The 24,950-nt window shown below is 31.9% G+C and overlaps 1 protein-coding gene across 3 annotated transcripts in view; it reads left to right on the plus strand.

The window, feature by feature from the left end:
• RIMS2 (regulating synaptic membrane exocytosis 2) overlaps positions 1–24,950 on the plus strand; it is a 355,739-nt gene that overhangs the window by 214,634 nt on the left and 116,155 nt on the right. For all 3 annotated transcript variants that reach the window (XM_079795974.1, XM_079795973.1, XM_079795972.1), the window contains one exon: positions 793–902. In XM_079795974.1, coding sequence (XP_079652100.1) covers positions 793–902 — 110 coding nt within the window. The remainder of the gene's footprint in view (positions 1–792; positions 903–24,950) is intronic.

The following is a 24,950-nucleotide window of genomic DNA, read 5'->3' on the forward strand; positions in this document are numbered from 1 at the left end:
CAATCAATACTAACCTTTTCAGTGTAAGCACACTATTTATATTCAGCGGATATAATAGTGTGTGGCTACCATTGTAAACTGTTTAACTGTCCTGACTGCATTTGTTTTGTGATTTTTCATTTATCAGTAGTCCTGGGTAAACCCCCACATAATGCACCTCATGACTGCCATGTTCTCCTACACAATGAGAAATTGTTTGTCTTCATTAGACATCACTGTTGGAATAGTCATCATAGTGACAAAAGTAGATTATTAGTTTCTTTCTATCAATACTAATATCATGAATTAACCACTACCTTCCTTAGCTGAATTTTGAATTGTGCAGGGTTTTATTTATATTTTCATCAGATATTTTCTAATGAAGTGTTATCTATTATAAGCCTGAGTAAAAAGCTCTTTGGATCAAGGGAGAGAGGTTAGAGTGAAGAGTTTGAAATCTGGTAGAAAGAAATGTAAGACATTACCTTTTTTTTTTTTTTTTTTGAGCTGCAGAATTCTCCTCTTACTTTCGTATGGGTAGAATATTAATTTACATTAATAACCCCATGGCTTTTACTGTAGGATTCTCTGTGCATGTATCTGTGTATGTACGCATATTACACAAAAGTTTAAACATCTTTGGCTGTTGAGATAATCATTCAGATATCCATATTGTGTCTTACTTTTCCTAACCTTTTAATCAGCAGCTAAACTTCTTTTAAAATTGCATTTACACAGCTATCATGTGAAGCATATGCATTAAGAGGATTTAACTCATTATATTGAAAGCGAATATTAACGTGTATCTCGTAGGTCTCATCCTCGGACTGGGTCTGTCCAAACAAGCCCGTCCAGTACTCCGGTGGCAGGACGAAGGGGCCGGCAACTTCCACAGCTTCCACCAAAGGGAACCCTGGACAGAAGTAAGTTTTACTTCTCATTATGTCATTTAGGAAATGCACATGAAAGCTAAGGTGAATCAAGATTTTTTTGTACTACCTTCGTTAGTGTTCTTCTTTTGTTAACTGAATGCCTCAGCTGCATTTGCTAGTGCTTAAATATTATATATATGTTCCATTTAAAATGTGTAGTATTTGCAGATAACATAACCTACTATTACTGCTCTTGCACATTTTTGCAAATTTGAGTTAATGCATTTTAAGAAGTAAATGGAATGCTCTTGTTTAACAAGCAGTTGGATGATATATCTTTGCTACAGCTAAGTTTATGTAATTGTTGATAGTTACATAAAGTTTATTAGTAACTAGCCAAATCAATTTTCACATACTGCAAAGGACTGGTTAGCTGATGCACAACAATGGTGATCCTTCTCAAAACTGGAGTACCAGAAAAAGGTAATCATGGATATGCAAAGAAAGATGCATGTTGTACTGATATTTTAAATACGTATTTTTTTAATACTTTCAAATTTTTGCCTAAGAACCATTATTTGCTCACACACAGGTAAACATACTCCCTCCCCCCCCAAAAAAATCTATAAATTCTTGGTTAAAGGACCTCTAAAAGCATGGGAAGATAGAATATAATAATTTTTATTGTTATTTTTTTAAATGGTCCCTTTATATGGTAACTGGATGTGCTGTACCAAAAAAATTTAAGTCACCATTTTACTTTTCTTTAATTGATGATACATTCTGTACCTTTGGAAATTTCTGTTGTTTTTAACCCCTGTGCTTTGGTTCCCTTCTTTTTTTTATTTATTTTGTTTTTCCTAGACAATGGAGTCAAGGAGATAGAACCTTGTGAAGGTCTGTACATAAAGGAGGGTTTGTTTTGTGCTGACAGCCTTTTTGGGGGGCTTTGTAAGCAAAAAATAAACCCAACTGCAATTGATGTCCTTCCATTGTATAGACTTTTATACAAAATTATTTTGTTATGTGAATTCTGGTAAAATATTTGACATTTTACGTAGAAATGATAACCAGGAGTTAAATTTTTTGATCCAGTCAAGTAAGACTGCAAAGAGTTTAACTTCTTTTAAATGGCAAGATAGAATTTCCTCTTTTTACAAAATTTAATTTGCCTTTTTAGCAGAATTCTGTTTTGTGCAAGACTTTAACCAAAGGTATCAATTGCAGTCTGTGTTTATGTCATTGAGGGTGTACACCTAGTCTAGTCGTAGTTATCATCCTGCATTTCATTTTGTATTTATGGTGAGCTTTAATTACTAAATTTGGCTTTCTAGAAGAGGACTTTGTTGAATTAGGTAGTGATTGTGGTTTGCATTTCTTCCACCATTTCTCATGTTGTAGCAAGACTGCTTACAGTATAGCAGAGTTAAATATCTGCAGGTTTATTGTCACAGTACATTATGACTCAGGAGAACATACTGAGTCATGATATATGACGTGTCATGCATTTACTAGGACAATAAAACATTTCTCTGCTAATTATACAATTCTGAAAATGACTTTGTAACTTTAAAGAATTAACGGTTTTATTTACTGAATAATCTCCAGCACATAGAATAATGCCTGGCACATTGTAGTCCCTCAATCAATATTTGTTGAATGAATGCATGAAATATATATATAAAAACTGAACGACTTTCTGAACAACTACTTCAAATAGTGTATAATGCATTACTGCAATAATCTTGTTATTCTCTACATATTTATATTCATATTCATATTCCATAACCTATTTGTAACAAATTCTCAACTGCATTGCACTTGGGCAGTAATACTTTTTTTGCCCTATATAACTTGTTCTTGTTGTAGTTGGATGACTTATCAACTTTCATTTTGTGGTTATTTGTGTTTGCTTTGTGCCATAATTTTTAACAACTCAATGCTTTTGTGACTAATGTTCTGTTATGCAGCCTGATAAAAGATTTCAGCATTTCTCTACTTCTTAATTATTTGCATAAGAATGGGGTATATCGTTTTAAAAGTACTTTCCATAAGGAAAGTTCTATAATATGTATAGAATTTTTGTCATTCCAAGATAGAATTTTGATGCTATTTGATGGCATACGAAGCCAGAAACATAGTTTATGTGACATTTATTTGGTAAATTTATTTTTACAGCAATCAAATATTAGAATATGAATAGCTATACTTTTTTTAATAATAAATACAGTATACCAGAAAACTGACATGGAGCTGATACTGCAAATCAGGGTTGAGGAAGTTAAAAAAAAATTTTTTTTTAATTCATTTATTGACTTGAGAGAGAGAAGAAGAAAATGGAAGGAAGAAGAGAGAGAGGGAGGGAGGGAGGGAGGGAGGGAAGAAAAGGAAGGAAGAAAAGGAAGAAAAGGAAGGAAGGAAGGAAGGAAGGAAGGAAGGAAGGAAGGAAGGAAGGAAGGAAGGAAGGAAGGAAACAAGGAAACAAGGAAACAAGGAAACAGGGAAACAAACAGGGAAGAGGGCTTTGCTGTTCCACTTACCATGTGTTCACTGGTTGTTTCTTGTATGTGCCCTGACTGGGGATTGAACCCACAACCTTGGCGTACTGGAAGGATGCTCTAACCAACTGAGCTACCTGGTCAGGGCAGAGGAAATTTCTGATGAGCTTCTCAACAAACATTCTATTTACTCTCTGTTTTCTGCCCTATAAAATTTTTTAAAACCACAGTTTTCCTTTAATGTCCCTGATTGTGGCTTTTAAATTTTTATAAATAAGAGAGGAGAGCCAAAACCTCCCTTATTCTTTCCAGTTTGAAATAAAAGGGTTTTTGTTTGGTTTGTTTTGCTTAAAAGTATGAATGGTTTTAACAATGTTTTTATAAATGTTGATATAAAGACCAGTAGATACATGATTGTGTGATTTTCTTTAACTTTAAAGGAGATATATATCTCTTTAGAAGTCTTCAACTCCTAACTGAAGTAAAAGGGACATAACTGAAAATAGAGTATCAGTTGATAGTCTAAATCAAATTATGTTTGGATTCTCTCTAAAAAGTGGCAAGAAGTTATCATTTAATTGCATTCTTTTAGAATAAAAGTAATGACATTTTTATTTTCTAATCCTGTTCAGTATCTAAAGAATTAGCAAGTCTTAATTTAATTTCTTTTTATTTTGGTTGTTATATTTCAGTCTATTAATGAAATTAATTTAAAACTATATATATCTTGAGGGTGATATAGCATTAATCATCCCTTTGTCTGAGAACCAGAGAAAATAGGAACAATATAATGAAAGTACAGTGTAATAAACAACTGTAAGGCATTACTAATATATTTTTTACTTTCCCCTCACTTTGATGTAGTGGCATTTTGTAAAAATAAAAGTTTATAATCTCATATTTTTTCTCTAGAAGAAAAGTTATATAATTTTATTTTTATAAGAATGCTTCAAGTCAGTAGACAAATTTTTACAGTTATCACCATTGCTAATATTTTAAAGGGCCACAATTTCTCTTTTACAAATCAAAGTGATTATAAAAGGGGACTTTTATATTACTGGTATATTTATTTGTATAAGTATATTACTGGTATACTTATTTGCTTACATAACATGTCAAAATTTGTTTAAAATAATCTTAGTCTTTTAATAATCACTAATATATTATGAATAATTTGAAATGTTTTGCTTTGTTTTGTTTTTGTTTCACTTAAGAGTAACAAATATACATTTCTGGTCTTTTTTTTTTTTTTTTTTTTACTTTTACAAAAGCAGAAGTTAATGAAGAAACTGAGCAAATGGAAGAGCAGGGGGGCGAGATGCAGGGTGACAAGGTCAAGGCAGGTCTGTCTGTGTGTCTAAACGAAATAACTGGGTGTTTGAGAAGTCTGACTTTGCGTTTTTAAATTCATAAGTGTATAAGAAAGAACAGATTGTTTCCCAGTACTGATTTTAAAATAAATTACCTAATTTTAAATGGAGAGATATTATATAAGCTATCTAGGTTATTTTAACTGAATATTTAATTCACCCATTTGAACATTATCCTAATGTTTAATCAAAATAAAATTATAGGCAATGCTTCTGACCATGATTTGCACTTATTTTTTACCCCAGCTTTACGTTCAGTTCATCTATTTATTTAAAAATGTCAATTGAGTTCCTACTGAAATGCTACATTTTACCTTGTGTTATGCTGAGTAAAAGTACATTGAAGTCTTCGCCTCCTCTTAGAAGAATTTGGATTTTGTGGAGGCAAAGTACAAGTGAATGTAGAGTAGAATATAAACTCCAAATTTTAATTATTAAAACTTTTAGAGATTACCATCATTTTATCCATAAAATTTCTCCCCTAAAATAAGCAAAATTAACTGTAGGTACCTTTTCTTCATCTCAGCTCAATATTACTTGAATATTTATTAAACATTATAATTTTCTCCCCTAAGAGTCCTCCTTCTCCATGGTTATGGAGACAACTTCATTTTGTTTTTTTAAGTCTCTATTATACTTACATATCATAATTTTTGCCACTTTCTTTGTCAGAAATTTTCTGAAATGATAAAACTTAAAATATCATATAATCAGTAAATATTTTATATATTTCTTTTATCCAGTAATTACTATTTTAATTTTAGTTGAATCCTAATCTTACCTAAACTGTTGTTTAAAAAAATTATTTTCTAATTTTTTTGAACAATGCAGAATATCTTTAGATCTAATTTTATCATTTTTAACTCATCACCATTTTTTATTCATGAATAGTAGAGGGTATTTTATGTTCCTTTTGTTCTGTCCTTTAACACTGTGAAAGCAGTGCCATTATGCAAGTTGTGCATGCGACGTATTTTCATGGATACATTTTTTAATGGTGTGTGTAGTTTAAGACAGAAGACTTCGTAAGCTGCAGTTGCTAATTAATCGTAACTATTTTTAATGTTGTACAGATGAGAAAAATCAGCAGAGTACCTCTGATAATGAAAGCAAAGGCAAGTTTAGATGCACGGTGATGGAAATGTGTAACTATCTCTGTTACGAATTTCTAGTGTACTGGCTACTAGAAAGTCACACCTCTTTCATTTTCCTGAAATGCTATAGGAATAACATTTTTATGAATACTGTAAGAATGAACTTTATTTTAATTTAGCTGTGCAGTTCATGTTTTTGTATTGCTCATTCCTATATATCATATATTAGTTCATAGGAATAGTGAAAGCTTTCACACTGCTCATCACTTAGTTACCACAGTAAAGTCATTTTTATTTTATTTTATTTTTTTTAGGATATTGTTAGTTTGGGGACTTTAGCAGTAGTTAATATCACTTTTACTTGTTTTAACTTCAGTAAGATAAAGAAGCCCATTTGTTGAACTAGTTTGTTGCCTATACTTTCTTTTCAAAATTAAGTTAGTGAATTACCGTATTTTCTGGCATATAAGACGACTGGGAGTATAAGATTTTCCTGGGTTAAAAAGTCGTCTTATATGCCGGAAAATACGGTACACCAATTCTTAAATTAGCATAAAACCATAGCTATAATCTTCCTAGCTTTATAAAATGACTCATTATTCCTCATTTTATTTGTATTTGTATTACTTTTCTTATGGGATAGGAAGGACATTACTCTTGTGTTCATCAGTGAGGTGTCCTGTTTAGTGCATGGATTTGCTTCCTAGTGTGTGCTGTCATCTTTTGTGGTGTGCTTGACTTTTATTTGGGTTGTTAATGACATTAATAATTAATCACTATTGTCTGTTTTCAATGTTATAAAGACAATGAGGGAGAAACACCAAGTCCACCTAATAATGGGGAAAAAGGCAAGTGTAATATGAAGTTAATTGTGCCTTTCTGTATATTAAACATTCAGTATTGACTTGTGATGTGCATGAATATGCTCTTCTAAATTAAGAAAGCATAAATACAAGTATTAGTGCCAATTTAAGTTATCCAATATTTAATGTCTGTTATTTTACAATATATTTCTGAATATGAAATTTGTCTTAAAATACTTATCTCATTATTGGATTATAGTAAAATTCAATTCTATTGAAATATATGGCATTAAAATCAGAAGTTTTGCTTTGATGGTAATGTTAAGGAATAAGATTCTAAGGAAAATAGTAATAATGTTATCATGTATTTAGAAAAACAACATACATTTTTTAAATTCAGAAATTGTTTTAAAATTAAACTAATTTAAAAATATTTCAAAAGCAGAATTTTAAAGTAGATAAGGAAATGAACTTTATGTGATGTCATCTTTTGTGGTGTGCTTGATTTTTATTTGGGTCATTAATGACATTAATATTAATCACTCTTGTCCGTTTTCAATGTTATAAAGACAATGAGGGAGAAACACCAAGTCCACCTAATAATGGGAAAAAAGGCAAGTGTAACAAATATTTATAACATTTGTAGATATTTCACAATTCTGTGCACATGAATTAATATATTGTATAGGTGAGTAGAATAGATGATTGATTTTAATACTTAGATTTAGTTTTCCTATTACTATTGATGACTTAATTCTGTAACTACTCCAACCAAGTTTTCTCAAAAACAGTAGGACTGTGTATGTTTTGTAGTGATTGATAATAAAATATAACTACACACATTGATTTAGAATGTTAGCATTTAAAGTATTTACATAAAAAATCAACATCTAAAATTTCTCTGTATTGTAACAGTTTACCCTTGTCATTTGGCCAAACCAAGAAATGAATAGTTTTATCCTTCAGTAATGTAATTGAAATGTCCTTGAATATATTTTTTCTTCCCCATTTTCATCTTTTATAAAAAAGGTCTATAATGTTACATGTGAGATCTAATTAGCACTAAAATAACAATCATTTTTCTTATTGTGGAATGTTAATTATTCATTAACACCTCTTCATGTATAAAATTCTTAAAACTGCTAGGATATTATAAAAAGGCAAGAATAATATAACAAAAGAAGTAAAATCAAATCAAGCATTATAAAATATGAATATTCTCTTTAAAACAAAAAATTTAAATGAGCTCTCAATGTATATTTACATATTTGTCATTTTTATCTATTTCTTGACCTCTATGATTTTTACTTTATTCCTGTGAAAGGATATGTTCGGATGTACTTAAATATATGAAAGTGATCTGAAAGAGTAAATATGTATTCTTAAATGTTCAATTATTAGGGCATAACAAGCTTTAAGAACATTTAATGCCATTTTATATTTTAAGTGCATTCAAATGTATCAGTCTATTCTCTGCTTCAAACGAAGTCATTGCCCTGGCCCATTTGGCTCAGTGGATAGAGCATCGGCCTGCAGACTGAGGGGTCCTGGGTTTGATCCTGGTCCAGAGCACATACCTCAGTTGCAGGTTTGATCCCCAGCCCAGCATGGGGGAGGCAGCCAATCAATGTGTCTCTCTTACATCGATGTTTCTCTCTCTGGGTCTCTCCCCTTCCCTTCCACTCCCTCTAAAAATCAATGGAAAAATATCCTCAGGTGAAGATTAAAAGAAAAAAAACAAAAAACTGAAGACACTAAGTTAATGAATTTAACTGATGAGGTACTCTCAGCGGGCTTTTTTTTTTTTTTTTTTTTTACATCTAGTTGGCCCTGAATGCTATTAAATCTTTCACCTCTAGACTGTTCTGCTGTTTCCTTTGATCTTGCAAGTAAAGGGTCTACTGACAATGATTATTAGGACCTCAGTCACGCACTCATTATTAATTTATTTTTTATGATTTATTTAAAAAATCTCTCCACTGCAAAACATCATTATTGTTAATGTAGACCAATCCTACTTGTGACATAGTTGGACCTAGAAAGGAGGTAACGAATAAAAATTTTAAAGATGAGAACTCTGTATATTTATATATGCTTTCATTTTTATTTAGTTTAATCTTTTGATTATCTACCTATAATTAAGGTATCTAATAAATATATCCTCTAGCTGTTTTCTTTTGGAAGAGATAAATTTACTGTTTATTTTAAACCTCGCAGTAAAGTCCGTAAGACTCCAGAGGTTAAAGGGATGTTACTATGTTCCTACTTCTACTGTATATTCTGAGTAAAAAGTAACTGTAAATTGCAGCTATAATCATGTCCAAGCATTGGGTTGAGAGGTGGACTTAACACCATCCTCTCTTCTGATTTAAAATGCAAAGAGAGAGAGAGATAGGAGCGAAACCAAGTAAAGGAAGTCCTTGAAGCAGGAGAGAATTACCAGTAATGTGAAATGATCACTAGTAGGAAGTCACCGTGGTAACCTGCGCTGAGAGCTGTTTTGGTGGAGTCAGAGGAGGTAAAAGCGATTAGAGGGATTTAAAAGAAGTGGCGAGGCCCGGGCCAGTAGCTCAGTTGGTCAGAGCGTTGTCTCAATGGTGGACTTAACACCATCCTCTCAGTTCGATCCTGGATTCCTCGGTCAGAACACATCCAAGAATCAACCAATAAATGCACGAATAAGTGGGACAAGAAAATCAGTCTCTCTCTCTCTCTCTCTCTCTCTCTCTCTCTCTCTCAAATGAATAAATACTTAAACATTTATTTTTTTTTTAATGGTGGAGAGAAATGGAGACAGTGCGAGTTTGGCTATAAAAGGAAGAAAAATAAAAATTTAGATTTGAGGTGAGAGAGGTCAGGGGAACAGAATACGTGAAGGAAACTGTTCAGTCTTTGTCTTCTAAGTTGAGATCTGTCAGTTTACTATGTAGAGCCATCTAGCCCTGAGCCATCTGCCTGTAGTTTACCAGGGCACAGTGTTCTGTGGTCTAACTCCTAGAATCAGAGTCAAGACCTTTAGCTTTGGAAGGAGCCTTATAAATCTGCTAATAAAACGGCTTTCCTTTACTGATAAAAAGCAGAATTCTAGAGGCTAACTTCCCTCTTACCCACATAGTAGCAGATCTCTAGTCCTGACACCCAATCTCATGCATTTATGCACCATGTCTTTTCAAGTAAATGGCATCCCCCTTGCATGGGTTCCAACCATTTATTTTTAGATGTTAGCTAATGGTTTAGTTAAATTCAACCATTATCTGCTGATTTCAATGTATTGTACTAGGTTGCAATTGAGGATGCAATGATGAATAAGATATATTCCCTGCTTTGGGGGAGTAATAATATAATGAGAAGAGCTGGTAAAACATACAGCATGTCACTTACATAAAGTATCTTAAGATTGTGATATCTATTCAGAGCCAACTTTATAAAAAACAGGTAAGTTTCCAGCAAGGTCTGGGTAGATTTCCCCCCCAAAATATTTATCCCACTACTTGTTATATTACTTTATATTCTGCTAGTCTCTAGTGGCATAATTATTTTAATAATATAAAGCTTTAAGCTTTCCAGAATACTGAAATGTAAATACTTCTGAGGGGACTGACCAGAGCTATTATCACTTACACCTTTTCATGGGAGGAGGCAAGTTAGAGCCTGTGAGTGGAGAAAGTTAGATGTGGGGGGAGGGATGCTAAAAAATGTGGTAGAACACTGGGTACCTTGGAGGGATGGTAACGGTAGACTCTGCCTTGATCTAGCCCCAAGTTTACTCTAAAAAACATTGCTTGCTGTGTAGATATGCTGTAAGTTTACTTTTTTAAAAAAAATTTGGTATATTTAAATTGCTTAGAACAATAGTTGTCACATAATAAGTACTATGTAAGCGTTAGCTATCATTACTATTATGTCTTAGTGATGTCTTGCTATAAATTTGAAAACTTTAGATTTACAGTCAAATTAAACCTGATAACGATCATCACCCTGAACCAGTTATTCAATACATGTTGTTTAGTAGTTTCTAAGAAATTAGTACTCTTGATCAAGTAACTTGCATGAGAAACAACTCCAAGGGGGAAATGAATTGAATTGAATGGCAATATAAGACATTGCATAATGTTCTAATACAGTTAATTGTACATGTTTCAATATGTGTATGAAAATCAATATGAAACTATTTAGAATAATTTTCTCTCAGAGAACTGTTTACATCATTAGGACTTTTCCAGTTTCGTAGTATCTAGAGAATGACGTTGAAGTCAATACTTGGGTCGTGAGCTCAGTTCTACTGCGAAGTTTATGGCCTCTGGCAAGGCCTTTATTCTGTGGACCTCAGTTTCTTCGTCTGTAAGTAAAATATCCCATAAGGACTTTAACACAGCTGAGTGTTTTTGGACTAGTAATGTCAAAAGTCTCAAATAGTTTGTTTCCAACCTATGGTTTATGTTGTTATTGTTGTTTGGTTGGTTGCTTTTAGAAACTTAACAGATACAACCTCCTAATTTGCTGTTAGTGAGTGAACACTGTTGGAATTATAGACTAAACCCTACCAAGTTGCCTATTAAAAAGTCATGTGCTAAAGATGCATAATGAGCCTAAAGGGAAATATTTTGCTCCTTTAAGCCTTAACGTACAGTTGCCTACATTATTTCAAATATAGATAATCTTATAAATAAGAAAGAAAGGAAGAGAGGAAGGAAGGGTGAAAAAAGGGGGAAAACTGGTTTACAAAGGAACCAAAAGTAATAATTTTGGCAGTCTTAGTAATGGATGCTTGCTTCTGTAGGCATTCTAGGAGTTGGATACCATTTAGGGTGGTAGGATTTGTAGATCCTCATTTTACTTTTCTTCTCCTCTTCTGCTCATTTTATTTCCTCTATGCTTCTAAAATCTGAACAGACTGACTTGGGAAAGAACCCTCTTCCTCATTTCTTCCTGCAAAGGTTAGCCATTGTTCAAGCCATTTCATTGTCGACTTCCCAGATACAATTCTAAAGCCATCTTCTGTTTGTTGTTGAAAATAACAACAGGAAAGTGATTGGTACTAGAGAAATCACATGTTTAGAACCTTGGTACAAGGCCTGCCTTAACAATCTACCAACTGCCTGACTCTAGGCCAGTGATGGGCAACCTTTTGAGCTTGGTGTGTCAAACTTCGCCAAAAAACTGAGCATAACTCGGGTAGTGTGTCACTTTGAGGAAAAAACATTATTTCTCAAATGTTTCATCCTCAGGAGCAGCAAATGTTTCATCCTTGGCATGCGGCCGCCTCAGCGGCTGCGTGTCATCAGAAATGGCTACGCGTGTCAGTGCTGACATGCGTGTCATAGGTTCGCCATCACTGCTCTAGGCCCTTATTCCAAGTTAGTTAATCTGAGAAGAGGCTATCTTAGCATATTTCTTTCATTTTCATATGCTACTTTGAGAATCAAATGAAATTGTTTGTAAACTAGCCTGTGAAATTGTTTGTAAACTAGGATGGCTATTCAGCTCTTATCCTTATTAATCGGCTCTGTCTTCTTACCTGTAGAAACCACCTGATAGAAAGTCCTTTCTGTTTTATAGGAGCAACTATGATGCTGTATACGAAAACACATTGAAACATATAGTGCTATATAAATATAATCTTGCTAATATAGGAATTTGTACTATTTAAATCATAGTGTTGGCTACATGGTGTAATGAAGACTAGCCAGGTATATAGTTATTTTGTAGAAATGTGGGTTTTTAAAATTTCACTTAAAAAGCTCACGTCAAAGTTAAGGCATAATGAGTAAAATTGTTCTTTAAATTACCTGATATGTATTAAATCAATCTTCAAGCTTTCCATCTACAAATTAAATTCACAGCTGAATATTTACTACATGCATTTGTAAAGTAATAAAAGTATTAGTAAAAAAATATATCCCCTAGAATAAATTTCTTTCTGTACTTGGATGGATTCATCGTTTGCATCTGAGGCATTTGATACATATTTTCTCAAGGTAATCATACCAATTAAATTGCATTATATATCTCTGGTTTTCACTTTTTATCCTCCGGTAGTAAATACACACTGTCATAGGCTAGCACTTTTTACTTAAGTTTTAATTATTAGATCTTTATTATCTAACATTAAGAAGACTTTTAGTTTTAAAATACCACAATAGTCCTTTCATGGACAACACTATCCTTAGGGTGTTACATGATCAGTGATATTTTTGCTATTTTGTTTAATGTAACTAAAGCAACTTTCAAACAATTTGAACATTTTTTTCTTATGTAAAACTAGGCATCTTTGAATTACTTTAAATGTTTTATTTTAATTCTATGACCCATAAATTCAGAGAAGGCTAGATATGGGTAGCTTTTAACATTGTTTTTGGGGGTGATAAATGAATTAATGATTCACTAGTCAATTCTGTTCTTTTTATTACTTTAATTCTGTTTTAAAATAAACACGTGGGTTCTGATATAGGGTTTAATAATAGCCATATTTAGGACTTAAGGAAAATCTTCTGGTATAGTTCCTCTTCCACAAAATCTGACCCGTGAATCTAGAATCGTAAGAAGCAAGAGCAACTGTAATTTCAGCACAGATACAACCTTAGAGAAATTTTTAAGGCCAAGTTTCTCACTTCAAATATACCAGATTAGTGGCCAGAGATGCTATGACACTTGCTTAAGATTATGAACCTCGTTAAAGGCAGAAATGTTCCTAAAATTCACCATTTCTGGCTCAGGCTAGTAACATATATCACCTCTCCTATCAATCATTGATAGCCTTGATATTGGTCTTCTTTCTTTGTTGTAATGGCTAGTATCTATAAATTTATGGCTATGGGGCTTTTTTTCCACTGGCATATACTTTCAACAAATACTTGTTAATTTCACTCTGTCAGCATAAGACAAATGACTCGAAGAAAGTCTTTGAAAATTAAAAATATTATTTCTTAAGAAATGTTTCCTCACACTTCAGAAGATGCTTTCTGCCAATTTACAGATCGCTGGACCCATTTCAAAACAAGCCATTTCTGCTTCTTCATACTCAATCTTATCTCAACAGGGAGCATGCCTTCTATTTCTGGAACATCACAAACTATCCAATGATGAAAGGAGAAACAACTTTTCAAAATGACAAATATGTAGGATTTTAGAAAATTTCACTTTGACCAACTCTGTAGTGCTTGTAAAATCTTTCATACTGTTTTTTGGTAGGAAGCTAAAAGTGCAGCTCATTCAGATAAAACAATACTAGTACTTTATTGTTAATGAGCTTATTATTTTCCCTACAATGGGAAAATTTGTTGTTTTTTGTGTTACTACAGATTAACTTTGATTAAGGAACATATGAGTCATTTGTTCTTATAACTAAAGAAGGCAATACTAAAGTCTTGGAACTTATCAGAAAATTAAAGGTTTTAAGATTTCTCTTCCCATTAGCTGTTGATTGAAATATAGCATCTTTATCCAGATGGGTTACCATTTGGTAACCCTGTATTGCATCTTTATCAGATTATTTACTAATTAAAAAATTAGGATGTCAGCTACATACCCAGGTGTAACTTTATAAAATGCTCCCAAAGCAAGACGTTTGTTTTCTTTCGGTAGCTGATTGATGTTGGACCTATAAAGTGTCTAATTACTAATAGCATTTAATAAAATGTCTAATTATTAATAAAGTCTAGGAGTGGGTAAATCTTATACAATACTGCAGTCAATTCTAGCAGTATAAGTAATCAAAAATAGTAGTGTGTCTACAATAACTTATATTTGATGTTGCAATATAGCGTATTTTCCCATTTTTAACAGTGATTTCATCTTCCTAGTTATATTTTTTAGCTTAATATTATAAAATGTTAGGATTCCACTATTCATGGCCAGAGATTAAAATGTACGTAGATACTAACTGTCTACATGACTCACAGTGTAGATTTAGAAACGTGTGAACAAAAGTATAGGCCAATATATACTTAAGTGTTTACGAATGCTACTACGAGAGGCAGGTTAAGTGGCGACCAGTGGCCCTTTTGATACGTGACCTACAAGGCCCTGCATGATCTGTACTCCCCACGCTGCCATTTCATTTAATCTCCTCTTCTACCACTTTCCTCCTTTTCGCCCTGCTTTAGCCCTGGAGGCCTCCCCTTCAAGTCCAGGATGCTTTTCTAGAGCATTTCAGACATGCTCCCACCTGAGGATATTTGCACGTGCTGTTCTTCTGCCTATACTGCCCTCTCCCCAAATAAACATACAACTCCCTTATTTCCTTAAGTGCTTTATCAAAATGTGCCTTCTTAGTGAGGGTTTCCATGACTACCCTGTTCAAACTTTTATCAGACCCTGAGCATTTTGTTCCCTCTTACCTACTTCGTATTTGTTTTCTTAGCACTTACCAATATCCAAGCCATAAAGTATCATGCTCATCTATCTTGTTTGTAATCTGGTTCTCCATTAGAATATAAAGTTTAGGAGAGCATGGATTTTTGTCTTTTTTATTTGTTCTTATATCCCCAGTGCCTTAGACATACCTGGATTGTTATAGGTGCTGAGTATATATTGTTGAATGAATGAATATTAGGCCACACTACAAATAATCCTAAATAATCTTAAATAAGCCAGGTAGCTTATATTCAGTGATACTAAACTATTACTAATTTGTTTGAAACCATATCCCATAGCACATACAGTTTTCTATCAGTTAATGAAAGTACTAAATATGGTAGTAAAATAAATAGCCATTTAATCTTATCATATATTAAAATGTAATTTCTCTTGATATGTATGAAATTTGTGCATTTTAATTTCATATACACATTTCATCGCAGAAAATAATGTTTAGCAAAATATTCATTTCTAAAACAATATTATTAATATCAACTAAGAAAAAACATATTTGTCAGATCAGTTTAGTCATCATTTTCTTCATACCTTCACCCCATTCATTTTTTTTGGAAGTGAATTTTAGCGCTTTGGATTTTTAAAATCTATTTAAAAAAATTCAGATGTCACATTTGTATATTTAAAACATTAACTACACATTACTGAAAGTTAATGGGAGAACTTAGGGGGTAAATCATTTTTTAAAATCCCTGAAGTATTTTTAGGTTCTCGTTGTGAACATTACCTAATGTTTCTGACAAGCTCTGATTATTCTTTTTTATTCATACTAGAAGTTACATGGGAAGACCAACAGGAAAAGGTGAATGGTACAATAAGTGATGACATACCATTGCCGCAAAAGAAACAGCAGTCAGAGCCAGGTTTGTCAGGATGTGGAAAACCGCTGAAAGCATGAGAGGATAAGCATTGCATTTCATGCTTTGTAATACGTGTGTGCTTGTTCCTCATTTCTCTCATTCTGGTGTGAACTTGATAGTTTGTACAGCCCATTTATATTAGAGTGGTGGACACTTAAGATTTATTTAGAAAGTTAAAAAGAACAACTATTTTATTATTAAGATTACTTCTTTAGGAAAAAAGTGATAGATGTAAGCACTAATGGTCATTTATATATTTGGTTGTTTTGACTCAAAGTACCTTTGTGAAGGGATACTTGCTTTCCTAAAACATACTATATTGAGCTCAATATATTATTTAAATTGTGTCTATAGGCCATTCTTTCTTTTTCATTGCAAATGCTATTGAGGTATTATACTTCGTATTGGTAATGATTTATTTACAACCTCTGATGCTAAACATATTGCCAACAACAAGGAATGATAGCATAATATTTAACTTAATAAAGACTCTTTTCAAATCATTAATTCTACCAATGAGTTGAAATGAAGTGACTTTATTTTCCTCTCCTCTCTCTGGAGAGAGATGATTAGTAGAAGACACAAATCTGAACCAGGATTAAAAGGAAGAAAAGCAGAGTGCAAAGACAATCAACTGAATAATCAGTATTACTTTTAATTAGTAATTGAATGAGAGTGAGAGTACATCAAAAATTTCATTCAAAATTTTAGAAAACAAATGGAGTTTTTGATAATAATATTACTAAAATGGACACTTGTAATTTTTATTTTAAATATAGCGCTATTGAGCTGAAGGGCTATGTGGCATTAAAGTGTGCCTATAGTAACAGTTTTAACGTGGTGACTCATTTCCTGTTGGGTCTCTAAAAACCTATATTTTAAAATCTGTCAATGTATAAATTAAACTAACTTATTAACGAATATTAGTTGCTATCCTATTGTGTGCCAGGCATCATGGTTGGCCCTGAGTTATTTTACATACTGCAAAAATACACAAGCTAAAAATAATTATACTAATGATTAAGTTACTACAATTGTGATACAGCTATTAAGGAGAATAGGGTACTTTGAGAAAAAGTATTACATGACCTAAGTCTAAAAAGCAAGGAAAAATGCCATAGTTCAAATGACTTAATCTGTAAATTCTCTTATAGTAAAACAGTTACACACTGAAAATTTAATAAAATGAAATGGATTTTATATTGGGAATTTTAACATTCATAAAGTTGTAAGAAAATGTCTTACATGTTTTTTTTTTTAAATCTTTAAATAAAAATCACTCCTTTTTGGAAAAAAGTAGTATATTATATATTAGTATATTTAAGGTAATTTAAAAATAAACAAAGTATGTATAAAATCAGTTTTATGTTGTGCTTTATATAACAAATATCATTACTTTAAAACTATCTCCTTGCTATATTGTGTGGTGTGGGTTTTTCCTGGTCATGAACTACTATTTATTTGTTTGTCCTGTTTGCTCTCATGTCTGATTACATGGATATGTTTGTGGCCATAGATATCTATGTAAATAAATTATATTGTACATTAAAATCATGAAACAATGCAATGTTTGGCTACAAAAATAGTTTTAAATGTCAAAAATTTTTTTAAAAAAATAACACCTTTCTATAATGTTAATTTTTTGTGTATTCTTGTATATAGCATATATTTTTCTTATCACTTAAGCCCTCTAGTTAAATATAAACTATGAGTATAATAGAGGAAAATTAATGTAATTAGAATGCCTTAATGTTATGGTTTAAAATGTTTATAAATTTTTCTATTTTGGCAATTGTGCATTTTCCTATATATTAGGAAATTCCTGGATATTCAAACTCTTAATGTCATGAGTAAGTATGCAATATGCTAAAGCCATAAATGCCATGTGAAATTTTAGTTTTTCATAAATATTTGTATTTATTTCTAAAATAAAGGTAAGGTATGTATAGAATATGCTTAATTATTGGAACTTTGGCGTGATAAAAGAAGAGGAAAATAGTGGGACGTGAGGTGGGCAAATTATATTTCAATAACGTTTATAAGCTTGGCTTTACAGAGACTTGTTTGGAGGCATTCTTTACTTTATATTTGAGTACATGTATGATATTAAAAATCTATTCATTGTAATCTTTGTTTAAAATATAATTTTTATTCACTGAATCTATTAATTGTCAAAGGATTGTCATCAGAGGATTGTTGTAGGGAACTTGTGGTATTAGAAAAAGTTTGGGAGGACTTAAACCCAAACCTGAGATGCAAGGTTGGCTCTGTATCAATAGCATATATTGCTGTATTTTTCTCTTGCTGTGTTATGAAAGGCTATGCAATAAGAATACCTGGTAATCTGACACCATTTTTATGATGTATACTAAGAGTAAAAAGATCACTTGTAATTTTTATTTTAAATATAACACTATCAAACTGAAGGGCTAAAGGGCATTATATTGACTTGAAAGTGAGTCAACCAATATTTGCATGGACTTTGAGTATTATGGACTTATTTTGAAGAAAAATCTTGACATCTCTGAACTACTCTGTCCTAAGAAGATAACCAGTGAAAGAGGTGACTTATTTTCAGGGCCTCTGACTGAAGCAGTATAGATGAGGATTCCTGGGAAAAATAATGGTGTTAATATGTTTGGTGCAAGCATAAAATACAGGCTTATTTAAAATCAAGTGATTTTAAACCCCCGGTGTTATGTATAATGTTTAGAGTAAATCACTAAATGTCTTCCTCATGTGGAATGAGGATTAGATATTGTTAGACCATAAAGGTAACAAAACATTCTTCATGCAAATCAAGGATGCATGAGGATGGCAAATCTGTTGTTTACTTTTTTCAATGAGCAATCTGATTCTAAAGTAGAATCCTATGGTCTATAATAATGCAATGTTATTAAACATTGAAAACAAACTGTAATCTTATTGAAGTTTATTATATTTACTTTGACTTTAGCTATTCTTACAGTAATTAGAAATGTATCTGAGAAAAGAGCACATTTGTACATAAAATATTTTATCTCATGTTTTTCTAAACTTATCCTACAAAAATGTCTGATAAGAAAACTAACTCTAGTTAGTTGAATGAATGTTTTATATGCAGTTTCTCAGTTCCTCTAAGTCAGTGGTCGGCAAACTCATTAGTCAACAGAGCCAAATATCAACAGTACAACGATTGAAATTTCTTTTGAGGGCCAAATTTTTTAAACTTAAACTTCTTCTAACGCCACTTCTTCAAAATAGACTCGCCCAGGCCATGGTATTTTTGGAAGAGCCACACTCAAGGGGCCAAAGAGCGGCATGTGGCTCGCGAGCCTCAGTTTGCCGACCACTGCTCTAAGTGAGAGGAACTAAATAGTTCAGAATCTACTTTGAGATAAATTTAAATGATTTCTAGTTTGTTTGAAGATTAACTGCTTCTATTTATTGAAAGAATAATCCACCTTGAATTATTATTTCCTAAGTGTAAGATATGCTACATTTAGGAAAATCTTGAATTAATTTAGCTACCCTTACTGTAGTTACCCTGCGCCATGACAGCGTAACTTACCTTGCTTTATCTTCTCTGGAAAGTATGTTTATCTGGAGGACTGAGGGCAGTGAAACAATTTGCTGAGTTGCTGTGTTGATTGTATAGTATTTTAGAAATTGAAAATATTCAAAGCCATGAGCTATGTTCTACTACTTACTATAACATCTTGTGTGCTTAAGTCACTAGGTTTAGCGTTATATGATTTGCTTAATATACAGGGTGTTTCAAAAACTGTGTATACAATTTTACAGCTCATAGCTCAATTTTGAAATTTAGTTGTATTTTATAAATATTGCCTTTATAATTATTCCAAGTGTGTGTATACATTTTTGGGGAAACCTTATATTAACCATTACTTTTTCAAAATTGACTTTTCCATGTTGTATTTCTTATAAATCTATAACTGTAGAGAAGGTAGGGGCTTTTTTTCTTAGTTTTACCTTTAAAATGATACTTTTAAAATTTATCTTAAGGAAAAGTAAATATTCAAAGATGCATTTTATTAGTGAATTTTATGCTTTAAATTTTTTTGAGTATTTTGATGTAACGGATGTAATTTTTTTATTCTTGAATAGTTTGATATATTTTAAAAGTAAAAATGATTTATGTCAGTCTAAATCAGTATTCTAATTAGATGCTAATATGAACCATCTAGCCTGGAAAGAAGAATTAAGGTTGTCCCTGGTCAATATTAGGATGTTGGTAATTTCTAATTATTTCTGGATTATTATAGAATAAATTTATTTTAGATGGAAAAATATTGATGTAAAACAAAGTAAATATTTTGTACAACACAAATTAACTGATAGAATCTTGTAACTAAATCTACTGACATCCTTAGACATAAATTCAGTGTTCTTTGTTAACAAGCATGTTTTCCTGTAAGTAAAGGGAAATTCATGATTTATGAGTTTAATTGCTCATTTAAAGTTGGTTCAGTTTCCTCTGAACATACAGATAAATTTATAAGGCCAAATTTGTACTTTAGTGACTGTCATATGATAGGTTGTGCGCTGCAGTTGGAAAATTAATTATTTTAAACTCCCTCAATACATGCTCTGTTTTCCTGCTGTGTTTAAAATTGCATTGCATATCAGACTTCAAGGACAGAATAAAAAAAAAACAGCTTAGGAATAGAAAAGAAGACATTTAAAAGATAAACTTTTTAGCAAGCTTATAAAAATAAGGAAATATTTTTAAATATTGTGTACCTTGCTTATTTTAATAGGTATAATTTATCATAAATTTTCAATAATTTTATGGTGTTGACAATTATGGATAGTTATAATTAGTTTTAATAGTCAATTCAAATACTTGGATTGAGGGATTTTTCAACAGATTTTTGTCACAGTAGAGAAGTTTTGGTTTGAAATAAGTAAACTTGCCAAACATTTGGGTTTTATATTCTAGGTCTATCCTGATCTTTGTATCCTTGAGGCTCCTACTAAGTAGAGGCTTAGTTAGGCTTCATTTTGAAAGGTTCCTGATCCGAACGTAAACAATATAAGACTCCTATGACCTTAAAAATGTGTCATTATATGATCAACTTTTAATAATGTGTGAATGCTAATACACACTTAAAGTCTTGAGGCTTCTCTTTCATTGTTAGGAATCTTTTCAACAAATGCTTGGTCCTTTAGGACATATGTTTACTCAAGTGCAATTAAATCTGATAGTAGGACCAATTGTATGTCTGTTGTAAATGTTGATAAATGGGAACATGAGCCAATCAACAATGTTTCAAGTAGTGTCATACACCCTTGTTAAAGACGGCATTGATGGATAAACATGCCCCTTGTATGTGCCTTTTTAAATTAAGTTGATTACAGATTATTATTTTTGTTTGAACTTAATACATTATATTGACAAGGGAAAATTTTGGGTTCACACAATTTTATATAAAATCAACATTATATTAATTCTCATGAGCTAACCAAGTATCTTAATGACACTGATTATTTTATGTATCTGTTTATCTTCAGTAGATTGTTTTTATTGGAAAGACCAATACAGACGACTTTCTTATATATAAAATATGTTATACTACTTTACTTGATTAAAAGCCCATTCTTTTCATAGCTTGCACCTTGATGGTACCTTAAATTTTAAAATATTTGTTCAAAAATAGTTTGCTATAAGGGATGAAATACTACTTGAGTTATTTATGATACTTTATAAATGTCATCTATTTCAATATATTATATGAAAATATTTTATTTCTCTTTTGTAGTTCATATGGTGGAATGAACAACAACAACAAAAATACTGGGCATTCTCCTTTATAAAGTCTTTATAATTCTTAAGTCTAAAACTAATATCCTGCCATAGATGTTATATCTGACAGTAATGGACACCTAAGAGAGGGTATTCTTTTACTGTCCTTAATCACTCTAACGGTCCAGTGGTCGGCAAACTCATTAGTAAACAGAGCCAAATATCAACAGTACAACGATTGAAATTTCTTTTGAGAGCCAAATATTTTAAACTTAAATTTCTTCTAACGCCACTTCTTCAAAATAGACTCGCCCAGGCCGTGGTATTTTGTGGAAGAGCCACACTCAAGGGGCCAAAGAGCCTCATGTGGCTCGCGAGCCGCAGTTTGCTGACCACGGCTCTAACCGGTTGTTGGTTAAATGAACCATTGGAAAGAGTTCCCATTAGAACTACCATTAACAGCATTGAAAAGTAGAATGTTTGTGGCAAAGTAACAATTAAGGAAAAGTGGAGGGGCACACTTAGCTTCTTAAGGTTTGTGGCAAAGTAACAATTAAGGAAGAGTGGAGGGGCACACTTAGCTTCTTAAGGTTCACTGAAGTCTGTGATTCATTACAATAACATCTGTGAAATAAGTCTTCATATTTTATTGCCTTTTAAATAAGATATGGCTGTTCAAATAATATTAGTTGACTATGTTTCTCTTCTTTTTTTTTTTAAAGGCTGTTTTAATACAAATAGTTTATAATAAAAGCTAATCACAGGAAGACAAGAAATCCAAATAAAGTTTTTAATATATTTGGTATAACTGTAAGGTATACATTGAGATTTTATGATTTAAATGAATATTATATCTGCTAATTAAAGTTCAATTATTTTTATATAAGACTAGTTAAGATCTATTAATGGATCCTATTACATAAATGATGGAGAAATGATTTAATGGGCACTTCCAGTTGGTAGTGAGATCATTGTCAAATCTTGCATTTTCATCCTTTGATGTAATAAAAATTTTGTATAATTTTCTTAAAATGTTAACCTATTGGTGCTAAGTGTTACCATATTCCTCAAAGAGGAAAAGCATTGGTGAATTACTTGCATAGTTATAGCATGTACCTCTTTTTAAAAACATTCTAATTAAATACTGTATAATAAAATGGCAAGTTCAGGTATCACCCTGAGAATATTATTTTGTTTTTTCCTTGTTTGACGTTCTATTTCACGTTTTTGTTGGGACATATAGCATCTAGTAGAAAGAAAATTGGCCTGTAATCAGGAGACCTCTGTCTATTTCTGGTTCTGCCACTGAACTTGTTTTGTGACCTTGGGTAAGTCACTTGAATTCTATGTGTCTCAGTTATTCTCTAAAATTAATGATTGGTTTGAGAAGAATTTTGAATGTTTTGAATCCATATAACATGGAGAACATTGCTGCAGCGCCATTATACAATAATCCAAGATACAGGAAAATAGTAGGTAGAGAAAGAAATATTTGTTGTTTTTATGTTTTATACCAAAAAATGTTTTCTTAGAGATGGAATATGTATAAGCAATTATTTTATCCACTTTATACCAATTTTATTTTAACATGTGAGGAAACTATTTTAGTAGTATAATAAATATGTCTGTAGTGAAATTTTGCATAGGAGAAATAATGCAAGATATAATACAATTCAGCTGTCTTATGATATTAATAGATCTCTGATTTTTCTACCTTTTCTTTGAGAAGTGGTTGGACTGGGGATGGGAAAAATATGGCATATATCATATTAATGTATGAGTACATTTCAGAGGACAGTACTGTTCTAGTGGTCACTCCTATGAACAGAGTCTGGGTTGTACTATAATTATGATGAGACTTGGTGTCTCATTATGAATAGGTCAAAGATCTGCTTGTATAATAACCAAAATTACATTATTAAGTTTCAAAATGTGTTATCTTTTTCAGTTCTCTATAATTCATACGAGGATTCCTTTTTTTCATAAGAAAAGCATTTTGGTCATGTACGTTTTCCTAGTGGAAAGTTTTCATTTTCTCAATATTCAGGAAAAGAGAGAAATTTGTTATAGGAAAGAATGCTCTAAAGAGTTAAAATTCCCAAGTGCAGTTTGATACAAGATGGTCTTCTATAAACTATGATACAACTATTGCAGAAGTGAATGTGGTGTTTTTGTTTTTTTTTAAAAGAATTTTGTGGTACCTGATTTAAAACTAAATAGGTAATTGAAATAGGAGATTTCGGTTTTGTTATGTTGTGTTTATGTGTCGATCATACTAATACTAATTCACTAATATCTTTGGAAGAATTTTTTTTTGAATGCTGGATTTAGCAGACCTTTCCTATTTTCAATCACTGTTTAAAATAGTCTTTTGAACTTCTCTACTGCCAATGGGGAAAGAGTATCTCCAAAATGTGTGCCATATCTGTTATAGTAGATGTTGGATTTGGATGGGCAGATTTGAAGAGAGAAACATCAGTAATCGATGTGGTGTCTATAAGAACTTTCTTAATAAATAAGCATTATAAGGGAATCCAATCCAATAAAATTTGCCTAATTTGAAGGTTAATTTGAATTTTTAATATTTATATAAAGCCATATATTTCAGCTACTCTTCTTATAGGAATTTTATATTTGTTACTCTCCATCATATTTTATGATAATATTTTTCTGTAATGAAGTAATTTAGTAAATATTGGCCTGATGACTGTACTTTATTTTCATGCATGCACTGATCTATTTGGGAAATTTAAAAAGCAAAAAATCTGTTGGAATTATTTTTATTGCTCTCTTTGAAGATGTTTCAGTTAAATGTTATTCTTTACATGATAATTAAAAATCCTAAAAGCATTTTCACTGATCTTAAATGGACTCAGTAACGCCTTAAACAATATGGTCACACAAGTAACATGATTTTTATTCACGGTATCTTCCTTCAGCACCAGTGATCAGGATTGGCTGTCCACAAATAATTATAACCTTTTGAATCCTCTTTTTCTCTACACTAACTTTACTTCTCTGATCCTACTAACCCATAGTAGCTTAACCAATTCATCATCAGTTCTTCCCCTTTTTTATAGATTGTGTTTGGTTATATCTTTCCTACCATTCTGCACAGGATTCCTTCTCAAAATGATTCGGGCTCTTTCCTTGAGAGTCACTGTTACCCTTTGAGTACATCCACTCACACCCATCTCCTTTGTCTATGTCTGTCATCACATGATGTGGTCACAGAAGACGTGGACCCCACCGGGAGAAGGCATGCAGGTCTGTCTCTTCTACTGCTTTTCTCTGCTACTTTTTTATTTAGCTAACTTACCTTGGGAATTTTTACTATTTTTAATTTAATTTTGCA

The sequence above is a fragment of the Cnephaeus nilssonii genome (assembly GCF_951640355.1).
Source record: "Cnephaeus nilssonii genome assembly, chromosome: 18".
NCBI lineage: Eukaryota > Metazoa > Chordata > Mammalia > Chiroptera > Vespertilionidae > Cnephaeus > Cnephaeus nilssonii.